The 24173-nt window shown below is 43.7% G+C and overlaps 1 protein-coding gene, 2 long non-coding RNA genes and 2 other non-coding genes across 10 annotated transcripts in view; 2 read left to right on the forward strand and 3 right to left on the reverse strand.

Moving 5' to 3' along the window:
- LOC133494396 (uncharacterized) overlaps positions 1-24173 on the reverse strand; it is a 322682-nt gene that overhangs the window by 186666 nt on the left and 111843 nt on the right. The window lies entirely within an intron of this gene.
- Positions 1812-9978, forward strand: LOC133494591 (mucin-17-like). 4 transcript variants are annotated; one of them, XM_061808570.1, is made up of 10 exons: positions 1812-2162; positions 3853-3953; positions 6036-6081; positions 6646-6788; positions 7265-7489; positions 7574-7789; positions 7865-8026; positions 8152-8271; positions 8397-9179; positions 9652-9978. In XM_061808570.1, exons 4-9 carry the CDS (start codon positions 6681-6683, stop codon positions 9177-9179), a joined length of 1614 nt encoding a protein of 537 aa, XP_061664554.1. In that variant the 5' UTR covers positions 1812-2162; positions 3853-3953; positions 6036-6081; positions 6646-6680; the 3' UTR covers positions 9652-9978. The 4 variants fall into 4 exon arrangements, with proteins under 4 accessions (XP_061664554.1, XP_061664555.1, XP_061664552.1 ...); XM_061808571.1 differs by lacking the exon at positions 6036-6081 and having other exon boundaries at positions 2107-2162; XM_061808568.1 differs by lacking the exon at positions 1812-2162 and having other exon boundaries at positions 3737-3953.
- Positions 13507-18319, reverse strand: LOC133494399 (uncharacterized). Its single transcript, XR_009793294.1, has 3 exons — positions 18255-18319; positions 15203-17544; positions 13507-13640 (listed from the first exon to the last, which is right to left on the reverse strand). It is a non-coding gene; the product is annotated as an uncharacterized LOC133494399 (long non-coding RNA).
- On the reverse strand, positions 14826-14989 carry LOC133494972 (U1 spliceosomal RNA). The gene has a single exon (XR_009793466.1). It is a non-coding gene; the product is annotated as a U1 spliceosomal RNA (small nuclear RNA).
- trnar-ucu (transfer RNA arginine (anticodon UCU)) lies at positions 20599-20687 on the forward strand. The gene is given in 2 exon segments: positions 20599-20635; positions 20652-20687. It is a non-coding gene; the product is annotated as a tRNA-Arg (tRNA).

Here is a 24173-nt window from a genome sequence, read left to right on the forward strand (position 1 = left end):
GCATCTGACATACATCATCGGAGGCTGTTTAAAGAACCAGTACAACTTCCTGAACAAGCACGTGCCACTCCACTGGTGCTCAAACGATGGACTTGTGGCACTGAAAAATTGCCCGGGACACATGCTGTCACACATGAACGACGGCTACGTCCTCACTGTGATGATCCTGCCGACGAACATCAAGTAGCCTGATGGCAATTTGTCGTTGGCGCACTTTTGCCGTACCGTTGCCTGGTGGGTGCTCAATGACGTGGTTGGGGAGTTCAAGGAGTTGGTGGGAAACCTGCCTAAGGAGGACTTAAGCCGGCCCGCCATCCAGAAGATGAAGACGTGCGACTGCAGGTCAAGGAACCTGGCCTTTGTCCTGACGCTCTTGGGCGAGGAAATGAAAAAGGCCAACACCAGGGCAGATGTCAAAGCCGTCACTTTTGTGTGTAAATTCGGCCAGCAGGACGTAGACCCTTTCGACCTGACTAAAATAGCCAACCAAGAGCTGTTGAGAAGCGTTTCGATCCACATGGCCAAGAAGAAGAATACACACCTCCTCTTCTGGCTTTGGTGCAGGCAGCGTGTGGTGGAGATAAGGGGAGCTTTCTTCACCTACCTGGGAATGCACGAGGCGGTGAATTTCCAGACTAATCTGGAAGTAAGGTAGATGGACGTGCACCGGGATCTGCGTCAGGTGTTCTCCAAAAGGGGGAAAGAGCTCTTCTTAGGCCACCCACTCTCACCTGATGACATTAATCTCAGCATCAGCCTCGGAACCAGCTCGATTGCCTTCTACAGCCTGACGCGTGAAAGGGGGTTTTTCTCAGACCGGGGCCGTACAATTCGGCCAGTGTGAAGGACCCCCCGCCGCCACTGGAGAATTGGAGGCGAGATCACCCCCAGAAGACCCACAACCTGTGGACCTGGCCGCTTTGCCAAGTGCTTGAGGCTTAGCCGGCGGTAATCGGGAACGTGCTCATAAAGGTCCTGGTGGGGGACATATATAAGCGCAACCATCAACTCCCGTGGGACCACATGAAAGACTCCACACCGCCTGGACGGCTGACAGGAGCCACCACTCTAGAAGCGCTTTGCTGTGGAAGAGTGCTTATAGCAGGGCTTCCCAGCAGAGAACCGCAAGTTTTTCTCCAGGATGACATTAGGCACACACTCGAATACCTACCGTTTCACACCAGGAAGTACTGGGATGAGGTGGAAGTATCCTTTGTTAACCTTGAGAAGACATGCAGCCTTCTTCTGTCTACTTGGATAAGTCGAAGAGCATTACATTGCCTCCCAGAACATTAAAGGATTTAAATTAAAAAGCGTTAAAATGATGAAAAACCTATACATTGATTAAAAGAAATACTAACTGGACACAAAAGTGCACCCACCTGAAACCCCCATTCATCCATCCATTTTCTGAGCCGCTTATCCTCACAAGGGTCACCGGAGTGCTGGAGCCTATCCCAGCTGTCAATGGGCAGGAGACAGGATACACCCAAGCAGACACAGGGATAATATGCAAACTCCACACAGGGAGGTCGGGGATTGAACCCGGGTCCTCCTAACTGTGAGGCCAACGCTTTACAGCTGCGCCAGCGTGTATGTTGTTGCTTATATAGTACCGCCACGAGGCTGCAGCTAGGCGGCTAATAACTAGTACTGGTTCGATGCGTGCAAATTTTCCCAGCTGATCAACGAGCCTCAACTGTGACAGGCACAGGTTTATCCTGTCAGGTTGACCCCACGGGAGGTGAAAGGAGGACAAATTTGGGTGCGTTTTCTCAGTTTTGTCGCACAACACGTCAGCATCTTGGCTTAGCTAGAACGAATGGTCTGTAATGCTAAGCACCGGCGACATCAGGGGCGGGCTCAAGGATGTTTCTTCCGGGTTTGGTTGTGAAAGCTGGCACATACCCAGATTTTGCTTGGATTTGAAAAACTTTCTTTCTTTTCATTTTTTTTTCAATTAATATCCAAAATATATGCCATCATAACATTACTTCACATTGGAGTTTTTATTGTACATATGAATTTGTCTTCCTTTCACTCTGTTGCAATGTTTCCTGTGTTGTTCTCGTTGTTTTGGACATATGACGATTATGTGTCAGCTTTTGCAGATCTTTGACTCGCTGAGGATGCTGCGAAGCTGTTGAATCAAAGGGACAGTTGTAAGTTTAGACATCCACAGCCACATAAAACTTATCTCCTTTTCTTCACTCCGTGTCCATGTTAATTCCTGTCTAGTTGACACCCTTGCTATCGTCACTACCAAACTTCCCGTTTGATTCCTGGATTATGATGTCACTCATTGTCAAACTGAGGTATTTTGCCTGGCCATCGCCAAAAACACTTAACTTCCTTGCTAAGAAGATGAAATTTTCAAACACTGATGAATAAAACTACAAACTTGGCCAACAATGCAACAACCCTCTTCCGCTGCAAACAAGCTCTTCTGCTGCAATGAAGCTCTTGCACTGTAACCAAACTCTTCCGCAGATATGAAGCTCTTCCGCTGCAAACAAGCTGTTCCGGTCAAACTAACCTATTCGCTGCAATGTAGCTCTTCTGCTCTTGCGCTGTTTAATCTGACAAACTGGTTGAACTATTTTGTGATGTGCTTGCTTTTATTACACCTTGTTTTTCAAAAGAGGCATTTCATTGTCTTCTACGTTTGTACGTCTTTGGATGCTAGCACAAGTTGTCATTGAGCAATTTGACTTGTTTGAACTTTTAGAAAGCCTGCATGTGTATTTCATTTAAAAATGCCTGAATATACTGAAAAAAAATGTCAGCAGATGTGGATGTGCGTTAGCTTTCCGATGTTGCTACTTTCATCTTCATAACATATTCTGATTTAAAGTTATTTTTAAAGTCTCTTATTGCAACTTTGGCCTAAAATCCCCAAATGCTACAATAACCCGCTAACTTGTATTTGGTCTGAGCTATAGAGAACACAAAACTGAATAGTATATTTTTCAAAATATTATAAGAGTTATTAAATGTGTGTATAAATCATGAAAAGTTGGGAGGAAACTCATTAAAAAGTAGCAGTCGCTGATGGTGTACTGGTACACAGGCCTGAATTTGGTGCAGGCAGAGTGTGATGGATTGGATTTGATGTTTCAAAGTGTTTCAAAATCCATTCATCCATTATCCAAGCCGCTTATCCTCACAAGGGTCACGGGAGAGCCAGAGCCTATCCGAGCTAGCTTTGGGCGAAAGGCAAACTACACCCTGAACTGGTCACCAGTCAGTCACAGGGCACTGTGTTTAAATATGATTTATTTTTTTCAATAAAGTTTTCATATATCAAGTAGTACAGTTAGAACACATATAGAAGAGTAATTTTGAGTATTTCCAGTTTGTAATCACATTTTTTGCACTGTATGGCCTTTTATTGCTGTTCATTGTTTGTTGTCAATAAAATTGTTTTTATCCCCTTTTAAATGATTTATCTCTTTTCAATTACTTTCTATCATGCAAACCACATTGTGTATTAAATGCGCAACAAAAATCAATACTTTGCTTTGCTTGGCTTTAATCAAGGATCAAATTTCTTCTAACTGATTAAAAAGTGTTGACATGAGATTCATGTGTTACATTAAATTCAATAACCGTCTAAATGACTCTTAGTTAAGAAACGTTTATTACTAACACTTACAAATGATAAAAAATATATATATACATAAAATGGATTGCAAATGGGAACAGTGTGTTCATATGAAACACAGTGTACATGGAATTACAATGTAAAATGGCTCGGTAGATGGTTTGACACTAAAATGGAAGACTGGAATTGTAGGATTTGTTCTTTTTGAACTTGGATTGAAAATAAGCTCCCGTTGCTTTTGCGTGCAGGCGGGCAAGGTGGACAGTTAAGAGGAGCTGCTCAACAGTCACTTGGCAGTTTGCTTTGAAAGGGACGACATCTCCACGTGTGCTAAACAGCATCGCTGCAGGTTAGCAACCCTATTTTGATTTTTAATCGAGCCATCCTGAACAAGGAAAGAGTAACCGTTGGAACAAGTGGTCTTGTGATGTTGAAGTGCATTCGTGAGCTCGTGAGCTAATTGGCCTAACCTGTGTGGATTTTTTAGCATATTAACACGCAGTTGGGGGACTTATTAGGCAACAAATATCGTCACGGCACCCTTGATACATATTATCTGTAGTCCTTTGCGGCCAGTTGAGTGTTTTTTGTCAAACTTTTGTAACTACGTAATAGTGTTGATTCTTCCTGTGCACGTCCTAAGAAGGTCTTATGAGGCATAAAGCTTGTCAAGGCACACTTGTTCGATATTGGATGTCGTTCAAATGTGTTATTACCCTAACCCTGCCTATTTTTTTTGTGTTGAGCACATCCTGAGAAGGACATATTAGGCCCTAAACCAGGGGTGCCCAGACTTTTTTTACTCCAAAATATACTTTTCAAGCAGCCAGCCACTCGCGGGGGGGGGGGGGGGGTGTGATTGATGATTCTCCCAATATTATGTTATTAATGTTATGTGATATCTTATACAAAATATATATTGATATATAGGGGGGAGATGATGCTCCCAATATTATGTTATTAATGTTATGTGATATATTATACTATATATAAATATAGATGTATATTTAAAATGCAGAATTAGCTTTTTGTCCACTATATTGTCTGTGCTTTCATCCTGGATAAGGCTGTGCCAAGGTGGAATTTTAAAATTACACACCATCTCATGCTGCACTTTCTACTTTGGGTTCAGACCTGAACTTTCCCACTCGGAAAAGAGAAAATCTCATCCAGTTTAACCACTTTTTGTTTGATTATTCACATACTCCAACAGTCATTGCATCTTAAAACAAAAGCATTTGTTTTCCAAGTAGCCATTAATATCGAAAGTAAACATGAGCAGAATGTCTAGGTCGTCTTTTCTCTACGTTGCCCAGACTGTTGCGAACTAAAGCAGCGGTTATGGACATTGATGGGCTGCGTAAGTGCTGTAACATTTGGAATTATGAGTGTACGTCTTTAAGAGTGGGGATGGGGGGCGGGCGTAAGGTAAACTAGGAAAAAGAAAGTGTGGCGGAGCAGCGTCGTTGTGAGACAAAGTTCCGCGTGCTGCCTAAAAGAAACCAGTGGCGTTTTCTTTTTATTTTTTACAGTACGTATCTGAATTGTGCCATTGGATGTAACAACCACTCATCCATCACTCATTGAATCACATTGTAAAATGCCACAAACTGAATAGCTGTATGGTATACTTTAAATTTGCATTGCATTATTTTTGCGCGCAACGTGGAATATCTGCAAAGTGCACGCGCGCAGTTTAGATTGAACATTGACTGACGTTTTTTTTTTGGCACGCCGTCCCGTGATCGACCAAGACTGCCTCACGATTGACGCATTAAGCAGCCCTGACTAAAAAGTTGTGAGAGCACACTTACTAAATATATATCCATCTATCCATTTTCTTTGCCGCTTTTCTTCACGAGGGTCGCGGGAGTGCTGGAGCTAATCCCAGCTGTCAACGGGCAGGAAGCAGGATACGCTCTAAAATGGTTGCCAGCCAATTGCAGGGCACATCGAAACAGCTGCACTCATAATCATACCGAAGGGCAATTTAGAATTTCCAATTAATGCATGTTTTTGGTATGTGGGAGGAAACCAGAGTGGCCAGCGAAAATTCACGCAGGCACAGGGAGAACGTGCAAACTCCACACAGGCTGGGCCCTGATCGAGTGGTTTCAAACTGGCGGGCCATTTGCGGCCCGCGTGGTCAAATTTTGTGGCCTCCACCTTAATATGAAAGTTTAATGTTCGTGCAGCCTTCGACTTTTACATGAATGCCACTTTTAGTGTTATGTGCAAAGCTAACCAATCATGGGGGGGTTATTTGGCTCTTGGGCACATGTAAGCAGAGAAATATTTTCCGAGTGAAAATTACTGCAGCTTTGCCATGTAGCGTTTTACTAGTAGTTTTGTACACAACTTGTTGACACAAGCATCTTTGTTTATGTTCATCTTTCATTCAATCATTTACCTCGCTGCTTATCCTCATCAGGGTTACGGTGGTGCTGGTGCCAGTCCCAGGTATCATCGAGCAAGAGGTGGGGTACACTCTAACTAGTTGCCAGGCAATTGCAAGGCACATGGAGACAGACAACAGTCGCACTCACAATCACACCAAAGGTCAATTTAGAGTCCCAAATTAATGCATGTTTTTGGGGATATGGGAGGAAACCGGAATGCCCGGAGAAAACCCACACAGGCACAGGGACAGCATGCATACCCCACACATGCAGGGCCAGGATTTGAATCCCGGACTTCAGAACTGTGAGGCCAACGGTCTAAGCAGTTGCACCACTGTACTACCTCCTAGTTTATCTTTATGTCTTTAACTTTTTTTTTTTTCAAGCAGATGCTTGAGAAGATTTAATTTTGTTTTAATTTCTAATTAAAATTGGCCGTGAGCGAATGTGCACCAACCTCAGCCGGATGCTGCCTCCGGCGGTCCCGAAGTAAATTGAGATTGAGACCCCTGATGTGGACCATTTAAATCCTGTGTACTCTTTGCCATCCATCACAAATGTTAGACGCAATGAAGTGGCATGCGATTATTTCTGCCTCCACTGTGGAATTTGACAGTCGCTATTTACTTTATCCCATTGTAGTGACAAGGGATACCTCCAACCAGTTGCCGATTGCAATGACTTCCCCAGAGACTCCACGGAACGGTCCACCGAGAGGCGTGGAGGGTGGCGCCTCTCCTCCGAGTTGTTCCGAGACTCTGCAGAGCCGTCCGGCTGAGGACAAGGTGAATGTCAGCACACCTGGCGTGACCAGTGTCGTGCCTGTCTACTTGAGTCCGCAGCAGACTCCGCCTAGAGCAGGGGTCGGGAACCTATGGCTGGCGAGCCATATCTTGCTCTTTTGATGGTTGCACATGACTCGCGGAGCCCTCATAACGAACATACTGTACATGTCATTTCTGTCGGGCAGGCAACGCAAATGATGCAGTTTGTCTTCTCGGTGGGAAACTTGAATCGGGGCATCCCCACCCGTCGTCACTCTAAGGTGGATACATGGGAGACGTGCTTTCAGGGTAAAAACTGTGGTGCGTTGTGTTTATACAGTGGGCCCTTAATTACACTGAGTCATATGTGACGCCATGGGTCCTCTACGGTTAAAAGATTTGCCATTTATGGTTGAAGGTTCTCGACCCCTGGCCTCGAGGCACGCTGGGTGTCATCGCAAAGGATGACTCGAATGTCTTTGTCATTTACTCCACAGAACCATCCACGGATAGGCGCGGAGGGTGGCACCTCTTGTGAGCCTTTTGCCTTGCCTCCACGGAAGCGTCCACGTACAGGCGCGGAGGGTGGTGACTCACCTCCATCTCGCTCCAACATTCGGCGGAGCGGTCCGGCCGAAGACAAGGTGAATGTCAGCTCACCTCGGGTGACGAGAGTGGTGCCTTTGTCCTTTACTCCGCAGAAGCCTCCACCTGGACTCGAGGTGGCTCTAGGTCCTCGAGGCACACTGGGTTTCACGTCACCTGAAAGGATGACTTAAGTGCCTTTGTAATTTACTCCACACAAGCGTACGCCGATAGGCGAAGAGGGTCGCAACCTGCTTAACCCTTTTGCCTGGAATACATCGCTGTCGATGCATCGTGTGTGTTTCGCCTTGACTGCGCTGAGCCAGCTGGTGAATGTAAGCTCACCTCAGGTCACAAGTGTCGTGCATTTGTCCTCTACCAGTCCAGTAACCAGAGCCACGCCTCCTCCACTGCTGATGATTCCGGCAGAACACACAGTGAGTGTCACCTCGCCTCGGTCGAATCGCTCACATCAGTCGATCACTTGAGTGCTTTTATCGTTGACTCCACAGAACCCTTCACCTAGAGGCGCTATGACTCTCATGTCATCTGAGATGGGTGGCACCTCAGCTTGGATGGGTCTGACCTCACCTCAGATGGGTCTGACCTCATCTGGGTCGATACATGCAAGGCCTTTGACCTCGGCAGCAGAGAGACGTCCAGCCCGAGGCACGGTGAGTGTCGCCTCAACTCAGTTGTCGAGTGTAGTGTGTTTCTCATTGACTCCGCGGAGACACAATGGTTCTCAGGTCGCTCACCTCAGTCCGTGACTGCACTTCCTTTCTCCTTGACTCCACAGAAGAGTTCAGCTCAAGGCGGGCTGCCTGGCACATCATCACAGGGGCGTCGCAACTCACCTACGTCAATATTTGGTCAGCCTATCAAACTGATTCCACGGAAACGTACAGACGTAGACACAGTGAGTGTCACCCTGCCTCGGTTGACTAGTGTAGTGCGTTTCTCCCTGACTCCGCAGAAACACGGTGGGGCTCAGAACGCTCACCTCAGTCCGTGACCACAGTGGCTTTGTCCTTGACTCCACAGGACCGTTCACCGAGAGGCATGATGGCTGTCACCTCACGTCCGCAGAGTCCGGTGGAAGTCCGCTCACGTCCGTTGAGTCTGGTGGACGTTGCCACAAATCCACCGAGTCCGGTGGATCTCCAGTCACCTCCATCGAGTCCAGTGGATGTCACGGCACCTCAGTCAAGTCCGGTGGATCTCACGGCACCACAGTCAAGTCCGGTGGCTCTCTCCTCAACTTCGTCGAGTCCGGTAGATATCTACTTAATTCCATCGAGTTCAGAGGATGGCAACTTTCCTCGCTTGAGTCTGGTGGAAGTCTCCTCGCCTCTGTCAAGTCCTTTGGATGTTGCCGCACATCTGCCTAGTCTGGTGGATCTCCAGTTGCCTCCGTTGAGTCCAGTGGATGTCACGGCACCTCCGTCGAGTCCAGTGGATCTCCGGTCACCTCCATTGAGTCCAGTGGATGTCACGGCACCTCAGTCAAGTCCGGTCGATGTCACGGCACCTCAGTCAAGTCCGGCGGCTTTCTCCTCAACTTCGTCGAGTCCGGTAGATATCTACTTATTTCTGTCAAGTTCAGAGGATGGCAACTGTCCTCGCCTGAGTCCGGTAGAAGTCTCCTCACCTCCGTCGAGTCCGGTGGATAACACCTTACCTTGCTCAAGTACAACAAGTCCCTCCTCCATTTACTCGGGCTGGTTGAGTCTCTCCTCAAGTCCGCAAAGTCTCGCCTTGACTCGCTCGAGTCCAGTGACTATCAGCTCATCCGGGTCCAGTCCAGCAACTGTCACTTCACTTTAGGTGAGTCCAGTGCCTCTCACCTCACCTCGGTTGAGTGTGGTGCCTTTATCCGAGGGCTAGGCTCACCAGTCCGACTGTAAGCGATGTCCGTAACCCTCCCGGAAGGCGGGTCGTGACTCCAACCGACCAAATTTGCAACACGCGATCCGTGCTGTCCGAGTTCCATTCGTGTGAAGTCTGAAAAAGACTTGTCTATCCACGTGGCTGTGTCCATCAGAGCGAAGAAGAAAAACACGCACCTCCTCTTCTGCAGAAACACATTCTGAAGGACCTTTATCTTAACCCTAACATTATTGCGTGGGTGGGATAGGACTAACCTACCTAACACTCGAGCAATGTTTCCTGTTGTTCCCGTTGTTTTTGACAAACTGAGGCTCATGTTTGATCATCATTTGATTGTCAGTGGTTATGACATGACTTGAAGTGAGCACAACGATGCCTAAGCTATGGAAATGTGTGTCCGCTTTTACAGATCTTTGACGACCACGGGGTGGCTGCTGACTGAACAGGACACAGTTCTAAGTGTACACATTCACCTACCAGCCAAGATGAGTAAACCCTTGAGATCTGGCATAATAACGTTAAGTTTACCGCACTCCCTCTTCACTTCCTGGATTGTTTAGCTCACTAAGGTTGAGGGTCACTTTCTGTTAAATGACATCACTTGGTGTCTAATCATGTCGGTAAACACTTAATTTTGGAATCTTTATGATGTCACTGTTAATTTGGCACACTTAGTGGATTTTTGACTGACTTTCTGTTTTGTTCCTCACATCACGATTAAAAGTCATTGCCTGTTTATGGACCACATTTGTTGTCGTTTTTCCCACACTTCTCATTTAGTTCCTGGTTTGTCACGTCACTTCCTGTCATACCTGTTTTTTTGCCTCAAAATCAAACATTGATGAAAAATTATTCAAACACTGATGAACACAACTACTAATTGGACTAAAAATGCACTCACCCTTAAGACCCCAGCAAAATTAAAAAAAATAAAAATAAAAATACATAAAACAACACAGTTTTTCCCCCACACGAACTCCGCCTTATCGTGGAGTGCGGGCTTGCGTGGCTCAATAATCACTGGCTCATCACAAAAGAGTTCACATCAGTTAAAATGTATTGTAACTGTCACTTATCGTAATCTAATCCATTATTGGGTGGCTGTGACGAAACTACGTAAAGGAGGACTTTGTCGAAAAAAATAGGAATGGGAGCACGCATTAAAAGTTAGTAGATGCCAGTGTTTCTTTTAATGCCAAAATTATTCGCGGATTTCACCTCGAAACATCTCTAAATTGGAAACTATTATCGAAATTCCCCAGCTGGAAAAGTGACAACCAGTCAGCGTTTGCCACGTCTGCAGTGCTTCCTGTTCTGACCCCATTGGTTGTAGATACGTTTCACCGAAAACAGAAAACATCCACTATCTGGCATTTTGTAGCCGATTTTTGTGAAGAATAACTACAAACAAAGAAAACAAAAATAACAATGTACACAATTCAAGCCTATGCGTTTGAGCCTCAATCGAGCTAGTGCACATGACGTCACCATTTTCACTGCGCCATATTGCCGGTCAAACAGAGCTGCTCGACATTGTGGGAGACATTTAACCGGAGGAGAATATTCACAATGCCCGAGACCTGTTGTGCTGTTGGTTGTCGTAACAGACGAGACAGATCTTCAAAGAGATCATTCTATAGAATACCAGCTGAAAAGACCAGAAAAGATCGGTGATTTCGGCAATTAAACGTGATGGATGGTGCCCAACCAAATACACACACCTGTGTAGCAATCACTTCATTTCAGGTAGGAATTATTCTTCTCATTCTCAAATTCCCAAGAAGTATTTATCATGCCAAGTTGAGCCATCATTTGAGTCACTGGAGGTGGCAGAAATGAAGATGTTGAGGTTCTCGCGATGAGTGAGAGGTTTGGATAGGATGAGAAATGAGCACATTATAGAGGGACAGCCAAAGTTCGATGTTTTGGAGACAAGGTTCAAGAGAGCAGACTTCGATGGTTTGGACATGTTCAGAGGCGAGAGAGTGAGTATATTGGTGGAAGGGTGCTGAGGATGGAGCTGCCGGGCAAAAGAGCGAGAGGAAGACCAAAGAGAAGGTTTATGGATGTGGTGAGGGAAGACATGAGGGCAGTTGGGGTTAGAGAGGAAGATGCAGGAGATGGGCTTGGATGGAAAAAGATGACACGCTGTGGCGACCCCTAACGGGACAAGCCGAAAGGAAAAGAAGACAAATCCATTGCATACTTTGTTTTTAGGGTATGTGCTGATCAAGGAGTGGAAAACGAGGTTTTGTTTATGGTTCGTGGGACAGGAAGCAGCAGCTTGATATCTGGAAAGAGTGTTCACAATCAAAGGTTTGTTGCTATTAAAAGTTTAGAATGTCTGATATTTTTTAAAGTCAAAAGTAACACAAGCTTTTTGTGATCTTTAACATAATGAGATTCAAAGGGCATTTTAACTATTTGCTTATTACTCTGTAATTCAAGGATTGAGCAACTGTGGAGAGACCTGTGGGCAGCTGTGACATGCATTTATTACGATGTGCTTCACTACCTTGAAGGGGGTACCTCAACATTTCAAATGTTGCACACCTCTTCTGTTGCCATTATGTCTTCCTTCCACGGCTGCAGGATGATCTGGACACTTTCCACAATGGCTAGGACGTTCATCCACTTCGAACTGAAAGCACACGACTCCTAACCAGCTCTGGGTTCTTGGTCGTAACCATCACCCAACTCCTGAATCATAACAGTTCCTTGACAGAGATACATTTTAATGGTACAATTGCATTGATTTTATTCACCTCATTTATAAAATAGCAACCTACAATAATATGACAAATTAAATGGAGTTCTCTCCCACCCTTCCTTGTGTTTTACAGAGTGTACAGATTCCAGACGTCGAATGGGAAGACAGCGGGCTTCCGAATTCCAATTTGAAACTGACTGATGAGCAAATGTCAGCTTTAAGCGACGCAGTCAACCCGAGAGCCGCATCCCAGTTTCTGGCTGTGAAATTTACATTGCTGCAGTTCAGTTTTGTGAACAGTTTTATATTCTGTAAAAGTTGCTCCTGCAGGAACCACTTACTGGAAGGTACAATTGTCCATTTTTTAGAACTTCCAATTCATCGTACATTAGAAGAATCAGAATACATTGTTAGTTTGGCTTTTGTATTATATTTTCAAATGCACTACAAAGTTATGTTCACACTAACAATCAAATGTTTCATAAAAACAAATTTCAATGGCATATTTTGAACTGCCATTAACTGAAACAGTGCAGTGTAATGGCAAAAACTCCTCTGAACATTGTCATGTTACTTGTCTTGTGTAAATGAGTTCAACATTAAACCATATCTGAAGAACTTGTGATCTGAGAAACATACACTTTTATTTCTCTAAATCTCAACAACACATAACTGTTTCATTGTAACGCAGCTTTTTTCTCATAAAAAAATGTTAACATTGCAATTGCCTAATAAAAAAGCATAAACATGTTTTCAACAAGTAGGTTGATTCACAGGAAACCAAAGCCAGTTTGGCAAGAGGAAATACAAAATCATCTTTAAAAAGACTTGTAGTCCTTGTAGTGACATGGGATTCTCAAAGTTTCCTAACAGGTGGCTGCTGCAGGATGCTTGTTTTGCACAATTTCCACAGACAGACGCGCTGGTAAATTCTCCCATCCAGTCCAGAATTTCACGAGATCTTTTAGCTCAGGTGGTGTAGCTTTGAAAGAGAACCAAAGGACAATACAACCAAAATGTCATTTTTATTTACCACACAACCAGAACATTTACTTGTTAAATTAGTGAAGTAATGTGAAGGGTTTTAAGGTGACTGGAAATCTGCAAGACAATTTTCCATCTTATTAAAATCCACCTGCTGTGATACAGCTCAGGTAGTCAGGGAGTACAACTGTGTGTAAAGTAAATAAAGGAACTGATATCGACAAGTTTGGAAAGGGTTTCAAAAGCCATTTCTAAATCTTTAGGATTCCAGTTAACCAAAGCAAGAGCAACTATCCTCAAATGGAAAAATCATGGAACAGTGGTAAACCTTCCCAAAAGTGGCCGGCCTACAAAGATTAACAAAAAAAACAGCAATGGCGATCCAGGATGCCACAAAGGAACTCAAGACAACTTCAAAAGAACTGCAACCCTCCCTTTCCTCAGTTAATAGTCTTAGATAGTAATAGATAGTGCACGTGGATGAGTTGGTGTCCTCCAGCCTCACCTGCTGTGTCCTGCCGGTGAGGAAGTTGTAGATCCACTGGGAAATTGCAGGCGAGACGCGAAGCTGGAGAAGTTTGGAGGAGAGAAGTTCAGGGATGACTGTTAAACGCAGAACCATGAATTCTGCTCTTTACAAGAAAAGGCTGGTGGTGAATATTCAGCCTTCAGTTTGTGATCTCAAATTGAAGCCCACTTGGGTTCTGCAGCAGGACAATGATCCAAAACACACAAGCAAATTACAGTAACTTCTGAACACCTTTAAAAACAAAAATAATGTTGTGAGTGGTTTAATCAGTCAGTCTTGATTTCAATTAAATGTATCGGCATGATCTTAAAAAAGCTGTTCATGTTGAATTCAGACAACTCTACAAGAAAGAAGAAAAATATCTCCAGAGACACGTAAAGACTAATTTCCAGTTATAGAAAATGAGTTCAGTTGTTGCTCCCGAGGGTGGCCCAACTAGTTATTACGTTTAGGGGGCATTACTTTGTCACACACCCAAGTAACTTTGAATATTCTTTTCTTCTATTAACTGAAATCATCATTAAGAATAGCAATTTCAGTTCACTTTGGGGTGGCACGGTGATGCAGCGATGGCCTCAAAATTCTCAGGTTCATTCCCAGCCCCCTCCGTGCCTGCGTGTTTCCTCCCACATACCAATAATATGCGAGATTAATTGGATACTAAATTAATTCCATTGCTAAAAGGTGTGATTGTGAGTGCGGGTGGCAGCCAATCCAGGATTAACTTTGCCTTCTGCCGGTTGCCAGTAAAGGAATATAAGAGTTTGAGCTTAAAGTAGTTCATTAGATGTTGCTACATCCTGTGTATGAAAGTGTGAGACTGTAAAGTGCTGAGCGTGTGACTGGTGGAACGAAACAGGGTATGTGGTGCAAGAATGGAATGTTTTAGAACAGACGGTGCTAACTGAACCACCACCAGGAGGAGCCAGCACGCAAGTCTGCAGGGGAGGAGTCGGGCCAACATCCGGCGGACCAAAGGAGACCAATGAGAGAGCGCCAAGGATACCCGCAGGAGACACAGAACCAATAGTGAATCAGTAGATTGTACTTTAAAATTGTTCTGGGAAACTCGGATTTAGAGTACGTCGGCTGAGGGAACAGAGACGTACAGGGTTGTAATGAGAGGGACCCGAGACCCAGGTGTGTGTTGAAGGAATAAATCCACTCGTGTGTGAAAATGCCGGCTTCCTGATACCTTTCTATTGCAGAACGAGCGCGCATATTGTTGGATGAGTGGCAGTTGGGTAAGGTCACAAATTGGAGTCAGATTACTAACTTAAGTTTATGATGATTTAGAAATAAAATATCCAACACCTGGTTAAATACATCGAGTTTCTTAACATTGGTATTGACATGAGATCAGGGGAGAGCGCGAACGCAGTCCCCCACTACCAGAAATTATGCAGTCGAGATTCCCACATTTGGGGAATTCGCAGGGGTCAACAGAACCCAAGTGCAATGGTTGAGCCTCACCCTGGGAGAACCACCTTCTTGATCATGGTATCTCCCCTGCCAGGTAAGTATGAGACACAGGCGCGAGCACGCAAGTCACACCCGGTCACGCTAAATCAAGCGACGGTGTCATCACGATCACGACAACAACCACACACACATCGGGCAAACCTCAACGTAATACATGAAAAATGATGTTTTCTATTTTAATTTTGAGTTTTAATTGAGGTAGTAAATTAAAACCAAGAAAGCAGTGGAACATCGGGAGACAACAAACATCTTAACCTTAAATCGAATCTCGGTGTTCGACTGGAACTGACAAGAGTTCCTTTTCCAACAGTTGGATGTTCAGCTCAATACAATACTGCCACCTAGTGAGGCCTATTGCGCATGACAAACTTGGCGATGTTTGGCATGAAGTCAATGAAGCGTTCTCCAGTTGTTCTCAATTGATCACCCGCAACGTGCAATGTCCCAACCCACTTCCTTCAAACTTGAGAACAACCAATCCTATTATCTATTTTTTGAGCCGCTTATCCTCACGAGGGTCTATCCTAGCTGTCAATGAGCAGGAGGCAGGGTACAGCCTGTGCAAATGTGGCAAAATGTGTTCCTCAAAAGCGACACATCTGCTTTTGTGCCGGAGAAGGAGGAGAATTCAGTTGTTGTGTGCAATTTTTTGATCCATATTTTCACTTTGTGTCGGTTTGTAGATTAAATAGAGCAGTCAAGAAAGAGGAAAATTTCTGCAGAGTATTTTCATTTGACAACACCCAATAAGGTCATTGGTTCCCTTTTCCATTTTTTCTTATTTTTCATTCAAGTTCATGATATTATGTAAAACTTATTGAAATTACATTACATGCGTTAACTATCTATTTGCAGGTCAAATGTTGACTCTGCTCCCAATAGCTGTCATGAGCAAATAAAAGTATTCCCTTGGTGCAACGTGGTTCACATTACACGACCTCACTATTGCACTTTCTTGTTGTTGTTGTGCTTTTTTTTTTTTTTTTTACAGTGAAGCAGTGTATGAATGTGCATTGTTCTCTGTATGCCGATGGGCTCAGGGAAATTGCGCATCTTGTGCTGTATTGCGATCGATTTAGGGACCCGAGATCATTGTTGACCTCACTCTAAATAAAACCCACAGCAGTACTTTTCCGGGCTTTTGATCTAGTCACATCCTCCAAAAGCCGGGAAATGTTAAATAGCGGAGACATCCCTGGGTGGGGTCGAACCACAGACCACTCCGTTAACAGGGATGACCAATTGTGCCACAGAGACATGATGAGCTGTACTTTTCATCTACTGACATACTGTACTACAAAAGCCAGGTAAATTCACATTGTGGAGACATCCCTGGGTGGTTTTGGACCAACACACTTGTCAGTTAACCGCCGACCGCGTTAACCAATTACAACACAGAGACATGCTGCACTGTTATGTTCATGTTTATAAACGTGCACATATCCCAAAATTTTGATCCTCGGCAGCTGTGAGAGGATTTCATGTTGGCGCCTGGGTTTATTCATGCATGTGCGTTAATGTCGATGGTGAGTTTTTGTTGATGACAACCTACCTGTACGGCACGGTGGATCAGCTGGTGAAGCATTGGCCTCATGCTTATGAGCACTCGGGTTCGATCCTGGCCCCGCCTGTTTGGAGTTTGCATGTTCTCCGCGTATCTGTGTGGGTTTTCTGTGGGCACTCCATTTTCCTCCCACATCCCAAAGAACACCGAGTTGTGATTTTGAGTGTCACTGTTGTGTCTCCATGTGCCCTGAGACTGGCTGGCAACCAGTTCACGGTGTCCCCCACCTCCTGCCCATTGACAGCTGGGATATGCTCCAGCCCTCCCCGTGACCTCTTATGAGTCTATTTTTTTCCATGTGGTACACAACATATTCAATTTTTTTTCATTATTGCAACATACTTGCTAAATGCTGCTTCACCATGTTTGCTTTGGACTGTGCACTCCATTATTAGACCTGAGTCAGTCAATCTCAGAGCCCCACTGGGTTTGTATACCATTTGCATTTTCTTTCATGTTTTCAGGACCGAAACCATTTCGTGATTTATGGACCAGTTGTGCTAACTTTAAAATATATTCTAAAACTGACTGGAAGATAGAGTAAAGACCTCTCAAATTGAAGTTACAGTAAATAGCCTATTTTGGGTTCAAAATTGCACATTTTGGAGAACCACGACTGATTTGCGTACACGTATAGAGGTTGAGCCCAGGTCATCGTCGGTCAGCGGGTCCTCTAGTGTGCGTCTACGTTTTTGTGCCGATACACACAATAGCTCTCCCCAAATTTACATTGTCCCCTTTAACATTGCATCTGAAAAGTTAAGTTATCACGTCGTCTGCCAGGAGAAATAGTGGGCGGGGCCAAGCAACGATCCAGTCATAACAAGAACTCTATTAGAACACAGAAACATCAACAAGACGAAATGTAAACAAGTGTCCAACGGCGCAGTGGCCATCTTGCTCAGACAGTGTCTGGGCCCCCGCGGATACGTCGGGCCAGCTGGATGTCGCGGGGCAACACGGTGACCCGCTTGGCGTGGATGGCGCACAGGTTGGCGTCAGACAAGAGCAACACCAAGAAGGCCTCGGCCGCCTGGAAGGAGCACAAGATGACGTGAACACGCCGCCGTCTGAGGGCTGCCATTCAAACGCAAGCTGCTCTGTTCAGAGTTGTTGAACGCCTAATAAAAGCTGTCGTTCATAATTAGTGTCATATTCATCTTTTAATCTGAAACCCAAATGTCTTCAGTATACAAGCCGTGCCGTTCCAATATTTTTGGACGGGCCCGTATAAATGCTGTCACAATCATGAATTGCCGACGTGGGTCGAGACGTTTTATGCCAAAAGGCGCCAATACCGGCTGGCTTGGGTCTTCTTGCAGTTTTACAAACAATGGCAAGAAGTCTTTGAAGGAGATGATTAGATGTCCCACCGCCAAAGTGACATCACACAAGTTTCTCTCTTGCAGGCTGTCTCAGAGTCATCGGTACCAAAGCTGCGGAAGGGCACACCGAGCGAGTGGCCGTTGACCGGGAGGCCCGCTCCTCATTTCACGAGTTGACCAAACCCAGCTGCGGGTTGGGAATATTACAGAATCTCCCTCAATAGCCGACGTGTGCCCCCCCTTTTCTCAATTTGAATGGCTGGTCAACGTGGTCGTGACATTGTAGGTCAAGCAGCCAATGAAAAAGGCCATTTTGAGACCGCATAATCTTTATCATAATTAGCTGACCTTGAGCCGCATCGTTCGGTGTGAGGCGGGCTCTCATTTGCCCTTTTGAGCATTGTAGCTGTGAGCTTACCTCCTGAACCGACATCAGAGCCAAGTCCTGCCACCTGTAGGAGCCTTTGCCGAACCCCTGGCACATGAAGAAAGAACAGGATCTTACAGAAAAAGGCAAAGTCTACATATTTTAGACCAGGGGGTGGCCAACCAGTCAGAGATGAAGGGACACATTTTGGACGGTTTTACGGCAAAGAGCCACATCGTCCACATGAACATTTTCCCTCCTCACACACATACCTTTGCTCAGCCATATTTATTGTATATGTCATACACCAACATGATGAGAAGAAAAATTGACTCCTAGAGAGAACAAAACCACAGGCCAATGTCTGGAGTCCGGACTGTGTGCAGGTTTAAAGGGCTCGACCAGTGACTTCACGAAGTAAGTGCCCCCCCCCCCCCCGACAATTAAGAAACCAACAGATTTGCTCGTTAAAAAGCTGGTTAAATTTTTCATTGGGAGTGAAAATATTTTATTGCTCTTTGTATCAAAATTAGTGTGGTGTGGTATGTTTGAGCACCAGGTCAATAGTTCAACATCGTCGTCGTCATATTTTTACCTCAAGGGGAAAAAGATGCCGCGGAGCAAATCATGGAGACCACCATCAGGTTAAAAAAAAAAGTGCATACACAAAATTGAACAGACATGTTGTCGTGGCTGAGTGGTTAAGGCGATGGACTTGAAATCCATTTAAAAACTTAAAACTTCAGTTCCCACTGTGCATCCACTGAACCACATGGCTCTGTGGTGCAATGGACAGCGCATTGGACTCCTAGCTTAATAGAGTAGTAATCCATTGTGGGTTCGAGTCCCTCTGGAGTTGTTCTTTCCCTGGTCAAATTCCATTTATTGTGTCTAGAGTCTTTTCAATTCATAACATATCAATCATGGACAATGAATATTGATGATAAAAGGCTCAAGCAGGGGTGATCGATCTTGAGGTGTTTTTGGTCGATCGCGGGATGGCCTACCCAAAAAAAAAAAAAAAAAAAAACAGCCAATGTTCCCTCTTAACTGCGCATACACTCAAGGCGGATGTTACAAATGTTACAGTACTTACGCAGTCCATCAATGTGTTTTATAATGACAACGTCCACCACCGGTGCTTTAGTTAGCAACACAGTCTGAGCAACGTCGAGCAAAGACGAGCTAGACATGCTGATTGTGTTTACTTTCGACATTAATGGAGAAAGAAATGCTGTTGTTTTAAGATGCAATGACTCTCGGAAAAAGTGGTTAAACTGGACGAGATTTTCTCTTATCGAGTGGGAAAGGTCTGGTCTGAAGCCAGCCAAAGTAGAAAGAGCAGGATCAGATGGTGTATAATGTTAAAATTCCACCTTGGCACAGTCTGATCCAAGATGAAAGCAAAGACAATACAGTGCACAAAAAGCAAATCCTGTATTTTAAATATAGGCGGCAACATAACATGAACCTTAAAACTGTTTGGGAGCATCATTCAGCTTTCACCATGTATTACTAAAGATAATCTGCAAGCAATAATTCTTTCTAAAAGGCTCCCTCGAGACCTCAGGTTTTGATGACAGTGTTGTTCTCCTTAATATCTGTCCATGGTCTTGGACAACGTGCAAAGTCATCCCATGTCGGAGAACCTGGTCCCCAGGTTCAAGTACAGCATCCACCACACCTCGGAGAGGGTCTGCTTGGCTTTCGTCGACATGCTCCCCAATTTCAAGGCAATCGTTTCAACTGAGGTACTCAAAGTTGTCATATGTGCTCAAGGGCCGCTTCATTCGCTCCATCTAATGTGCTCAAGATGTATTTTGTCTGATGAAAGACTAAATAAGTCCTGTACAAATGCTTAGCACGTTGTAGAAGTACCTTTCACACTTCCTTGGTGGCATATTTTTGGATCAGAGACTTAACAGTAAAGCCAACATTTCTTGGCCAGTGCCTTTCTGACAACCACAACATTTACACGCAGCCTTAAACACAAGCGGCATTCCGGTTCTGTACCACATGGGTACTTCGAGCAGGTTATGTGCAGACTAATAATCTGGACTAATCTGAGAATTCCCCCCACGTTCCAATCAGTGTCAACAAACGCCCGGATGTAAAACATCTTTAACAGATTCCATAATGATATCTCCTGTGGTGACTCACAGATGACTGACGTTATCATGTGGAACAAGAGGATTGCGACTCCAAGTGGAGTCTCATCATAATAATACTTACAACGTACATGCACATTTTGACGAATTCAACATGATTTTTAGCACGTTGTAAAAGTACCTCTCACACTTCCTTGGTGGCATATTTTCAGATCAGACACCGAACAGTAAATCCGACATTTCTTGACCTGTGCCTACATACAGGGACAGATTACCTGTCAACAGATGGCTCTGTGGCACAATGGACAGTGCGTTGGACTTCTCGATTAAATGTGTAGGAATTCAAAGGATGTGGGTTTGAGTCCCACCAGAGTCATTCTTTCACAAGAGAGAATGTATGTTTGCTTTGGTCGGTAAAATGTGGAGAGCAAACTTTGTGTGCATCCATGTTCATGAAAACAAAGTACTGATATTATGATGCTCAACAGCAAATTAATCGTGTCGTTCAATCCAAGAATATGAATATTTCAAAGGATGAAGCTAATTAAGTTTGATTTGAACTTTTGCTATGATTGCATCGCTGACGTCAACACATTAGCTGCCAGTTCACCTTCACTTTTTCAATTTTGGCCTCAAGTCTCTACTTCAGTGCAAAAAAGTGTACTTCCTCTCTTTTTGCAATAATTTTGTGGGTGTTTTCCTGATATTTTGACCAACTTTTATGTAAGTAAAAGTGACTTCGAAGGCCAAATTTTCTGAAGAATCCTCTTTCACTCTTGGACTCTAGAATTTCGGCCTCAAACCAATTAGGGAGACTTCCCATGTTTTTTCAAATCTCTTTTTAGATGATTTTGACGCCCTTTTTTTCAACTATGGTTTTATGAAACACTTACACGCTATCACCACAAAAGGGCACACAAGGATAAGATAAACAAACCGGACCCCAAACGGTGAAAAAGATACTTGAGAGGTTTCGTGATTTTGTGGTGAAATAAAAACATCCGGGCCCCAAGGAAAAGGTTCATGGTTGTAAGAAAATGTTATTTGTGTTGTGATTCAGGTAGAGAGTCACAAGACAAAATGATGGGGAGAAAAAAAAACATAAATGTATATGTAAAGATAAACTGATTATTGATAAAAGACAGCACTTCATGTCTTTATGTCTTAAGTACTAAGCTAGACGGTACACAACACCTTCAGAAACACCTTTGTGATCCACACCCACATTCTTATACATTTGTGATCAATGAATTCAAAATTTAGCTGGCAGATGAAGAAATAAAATCTGCAAGAATGACTTAATGTGGGATGCCGTGGCTGTCTTCCTTTCTTGAGGCAGTTTTTTTAAACAAGGCTTCCAACACTTTTCACTATTTTCCCCTAATTTTTGTCTAAAATACACCCAGACTTTCAAAATAAACAATTACTACAGCAATGGGAAACAAGTTCAAAGAAGAAATGCTCATTCAGCGTCGAGCTGTGACTGGCCGACGTCCAAAATGTGGGTGGAACTGAACTACCCCTGAAATTCAACATTTTTTCAGAACTAAAACTGTCAAATCGAATTCTGTTTTTGTTTTTCATTCATTTGAATTGGAATTCTACATGCAGTAAATTGACAAATAACTGAAAATTGAATTTAATGTTTTTATAGTTGAAATAAAACAAATGCAGGCTGACATTTTGAGGCTCAGCTGTTAAACAAATGGACTGGGACTGGGACTAATGTTACTTTATTACTGCTAAAGCAAATATTAATACGAATTAAAGCTACCCCTTTGTGGTGTGAAATAACCCATAAAATGTACTGAAATGTTTCCACATGTACCAGAAATACTTCTTGAAAGTCGACAAACACCCAAATCTGTAAATGTGTAAAAAAAAAAAAAAAATAATCTGTCATGTTATTTTATTTTGCTCATTGTTATTATTTGGGTGTTTGGGTCAATTTCTACTGGTCAAATTTTTTCAAAGATTTTAAATTTATTGAACTAATCCTAATACGACTGTCATGAGCGTGCGGCAAGGGGTAGGAACCCAAACGCAAGGGCGTGATTTTTAAGGGGAGTTTAATTCTGGTCGAGGTCATACACAGGCAAACAGTCCAAAAAGGTAAAGTCCAAAAATCCTGACACGAGGTCCGATAATTACGAGGCAAAACTTGGAACACGAACAAAACAAAACTGGAATGAAGTGCGACACAAACACTGTAATGAGGGAAATACACTAACAAGGTACTTGCAACTGAGAATGCAAACCACAAGGCTCAATTAGTGTCAATGAGTTACAGGTGAGGAGTTGCTGCACAGGGCAGCGGCCTGGCCACGCCCCTGACACGTCCCAAGACATCTGGCCGTCTGTCTGTTAGGACAAGTGCTTTTGACAAAAACTGGAGGTATTTCCAGATGAGTGTGTTCCAGCACCTCTCCCTTTATATGTAGCAATACACTGAATTGACTTTGGGAGTCCTGTTTCTATTCTGCTTCCTCACTGAACACTTCAAAAAAACAGCAGTCCACCAAAGGCAAATAATGTCAAGAGTGAATGAGGGGAATTCACTCAACCACTTGAAGAAACAAGTGAAGTCATGAATTTGTTTCCCCGACAGAGTCATCAGGTGGTTTCACAGTAAAGCGCAGCCAGATACTGAAGAAGATCCATCCATGCATTTTCTGAGCCGCTTATCCTTAGCCGCATCTCATCTCGACAGCTTTGTGCCATTCCAAACGACGTCCAGTCAAGTGAAGTGACCACAGGTGGCCTCCATTCAAGTTGGAGAAGGACCTCAAGCATCATCAGTGGAAATCAGATGCACCTGAGCTCAAGTTTGAGTGGCATTGCAAATGGTGGAAATAATGATTTACGCATGAAAATACTGATTTAGCATTATTTACTTGATTTATAAATTGACACAAATGTCCCAAAACACGATTGCCTTTATTTGATATTTTATGAAGATTTCTTTTTTCTTTTTTTTTTTTAAAGAAAAATATCTTCAAAACAGCTTTTGATGAAATCTAGCAGCAAAATGTGGAAAATGTGAAGGAGTGTGAAATCTTTCTGGTGACACTGTATGAAAGTCTTGAGAGGTTCTACGTGGATGTACTATACAGTTTATGTGGAGCAAGCCATGGCATAATTTCCATCCATCCATCCATTATCTTTGCCGCTTATTCTCACGAGGGTTGTGGGGTATCTATCTATTTTCTTTTGCCGCTTATCCTCATGAGGATTGTGGCGTATCTATCAATCTATCTATCTATCAAGTTTGTAAACTGACACATACACGGACTGGCCACCAAAGACTCATGACACTAATCTTAAATACAAGACGTAATTAAGAAACAAGGTGCAGGTGAGTGGCATGACCACACCCCTGACAAACGCGATTGTTTTAAATCCTTGACAAAGCTCGATCAAAGTTTTCATGAGGAAGGTGAGAGTAGTAGTGAAATATGTAAAATTTCTGGAGAGAAAAAGAAGAAGGGTTTACCGATTACCTCATTCTCACCTCGCTGCTATACAGTACATCCACGGATTGAGCATTGTTCTAAACAATAGATTTTTAATGGGGTAGTGCAAAAATAAAAACAATTGTTTACACTTATGACACATCTATGTTACCTACATCAAAAAGCCTAAAGGCAGACGACACAATAGACAACAAGGAGCTAAAAATAAAAAAAATACAGAAAAACGGCAACATATGCGAGTCCTTTGGATGGTGCATAATGGAGCAGTCTTGTGTCATTTTTATTTTGGATCATTACAGCGCTTTATAATTTCGTAATTTTTGCAGGTGTCCTCTCCTCAGCGCACTTTGTGTCCGGAAGAGTGAGACATCGCGTAGTTAATTCAATTC

The sequence above is a fragment of the Syngnathoides biaculeatus genome, chromosome 21 (genome assembly GCF_019802595.1).
Source record: "Syngnathoides biaculeatus isolate LvHL_M chromosome 21, ASM1980259v1, whole genome shotgun sequence".
NCBI classification, from domain to species: domain Eukaryota; kingdom Metazoa; phylum Chordata; class Actinopteri; order Syngnathiformes; family Syngnathidae; genus Syngnathoides; species Syngnathoides biaculeatus.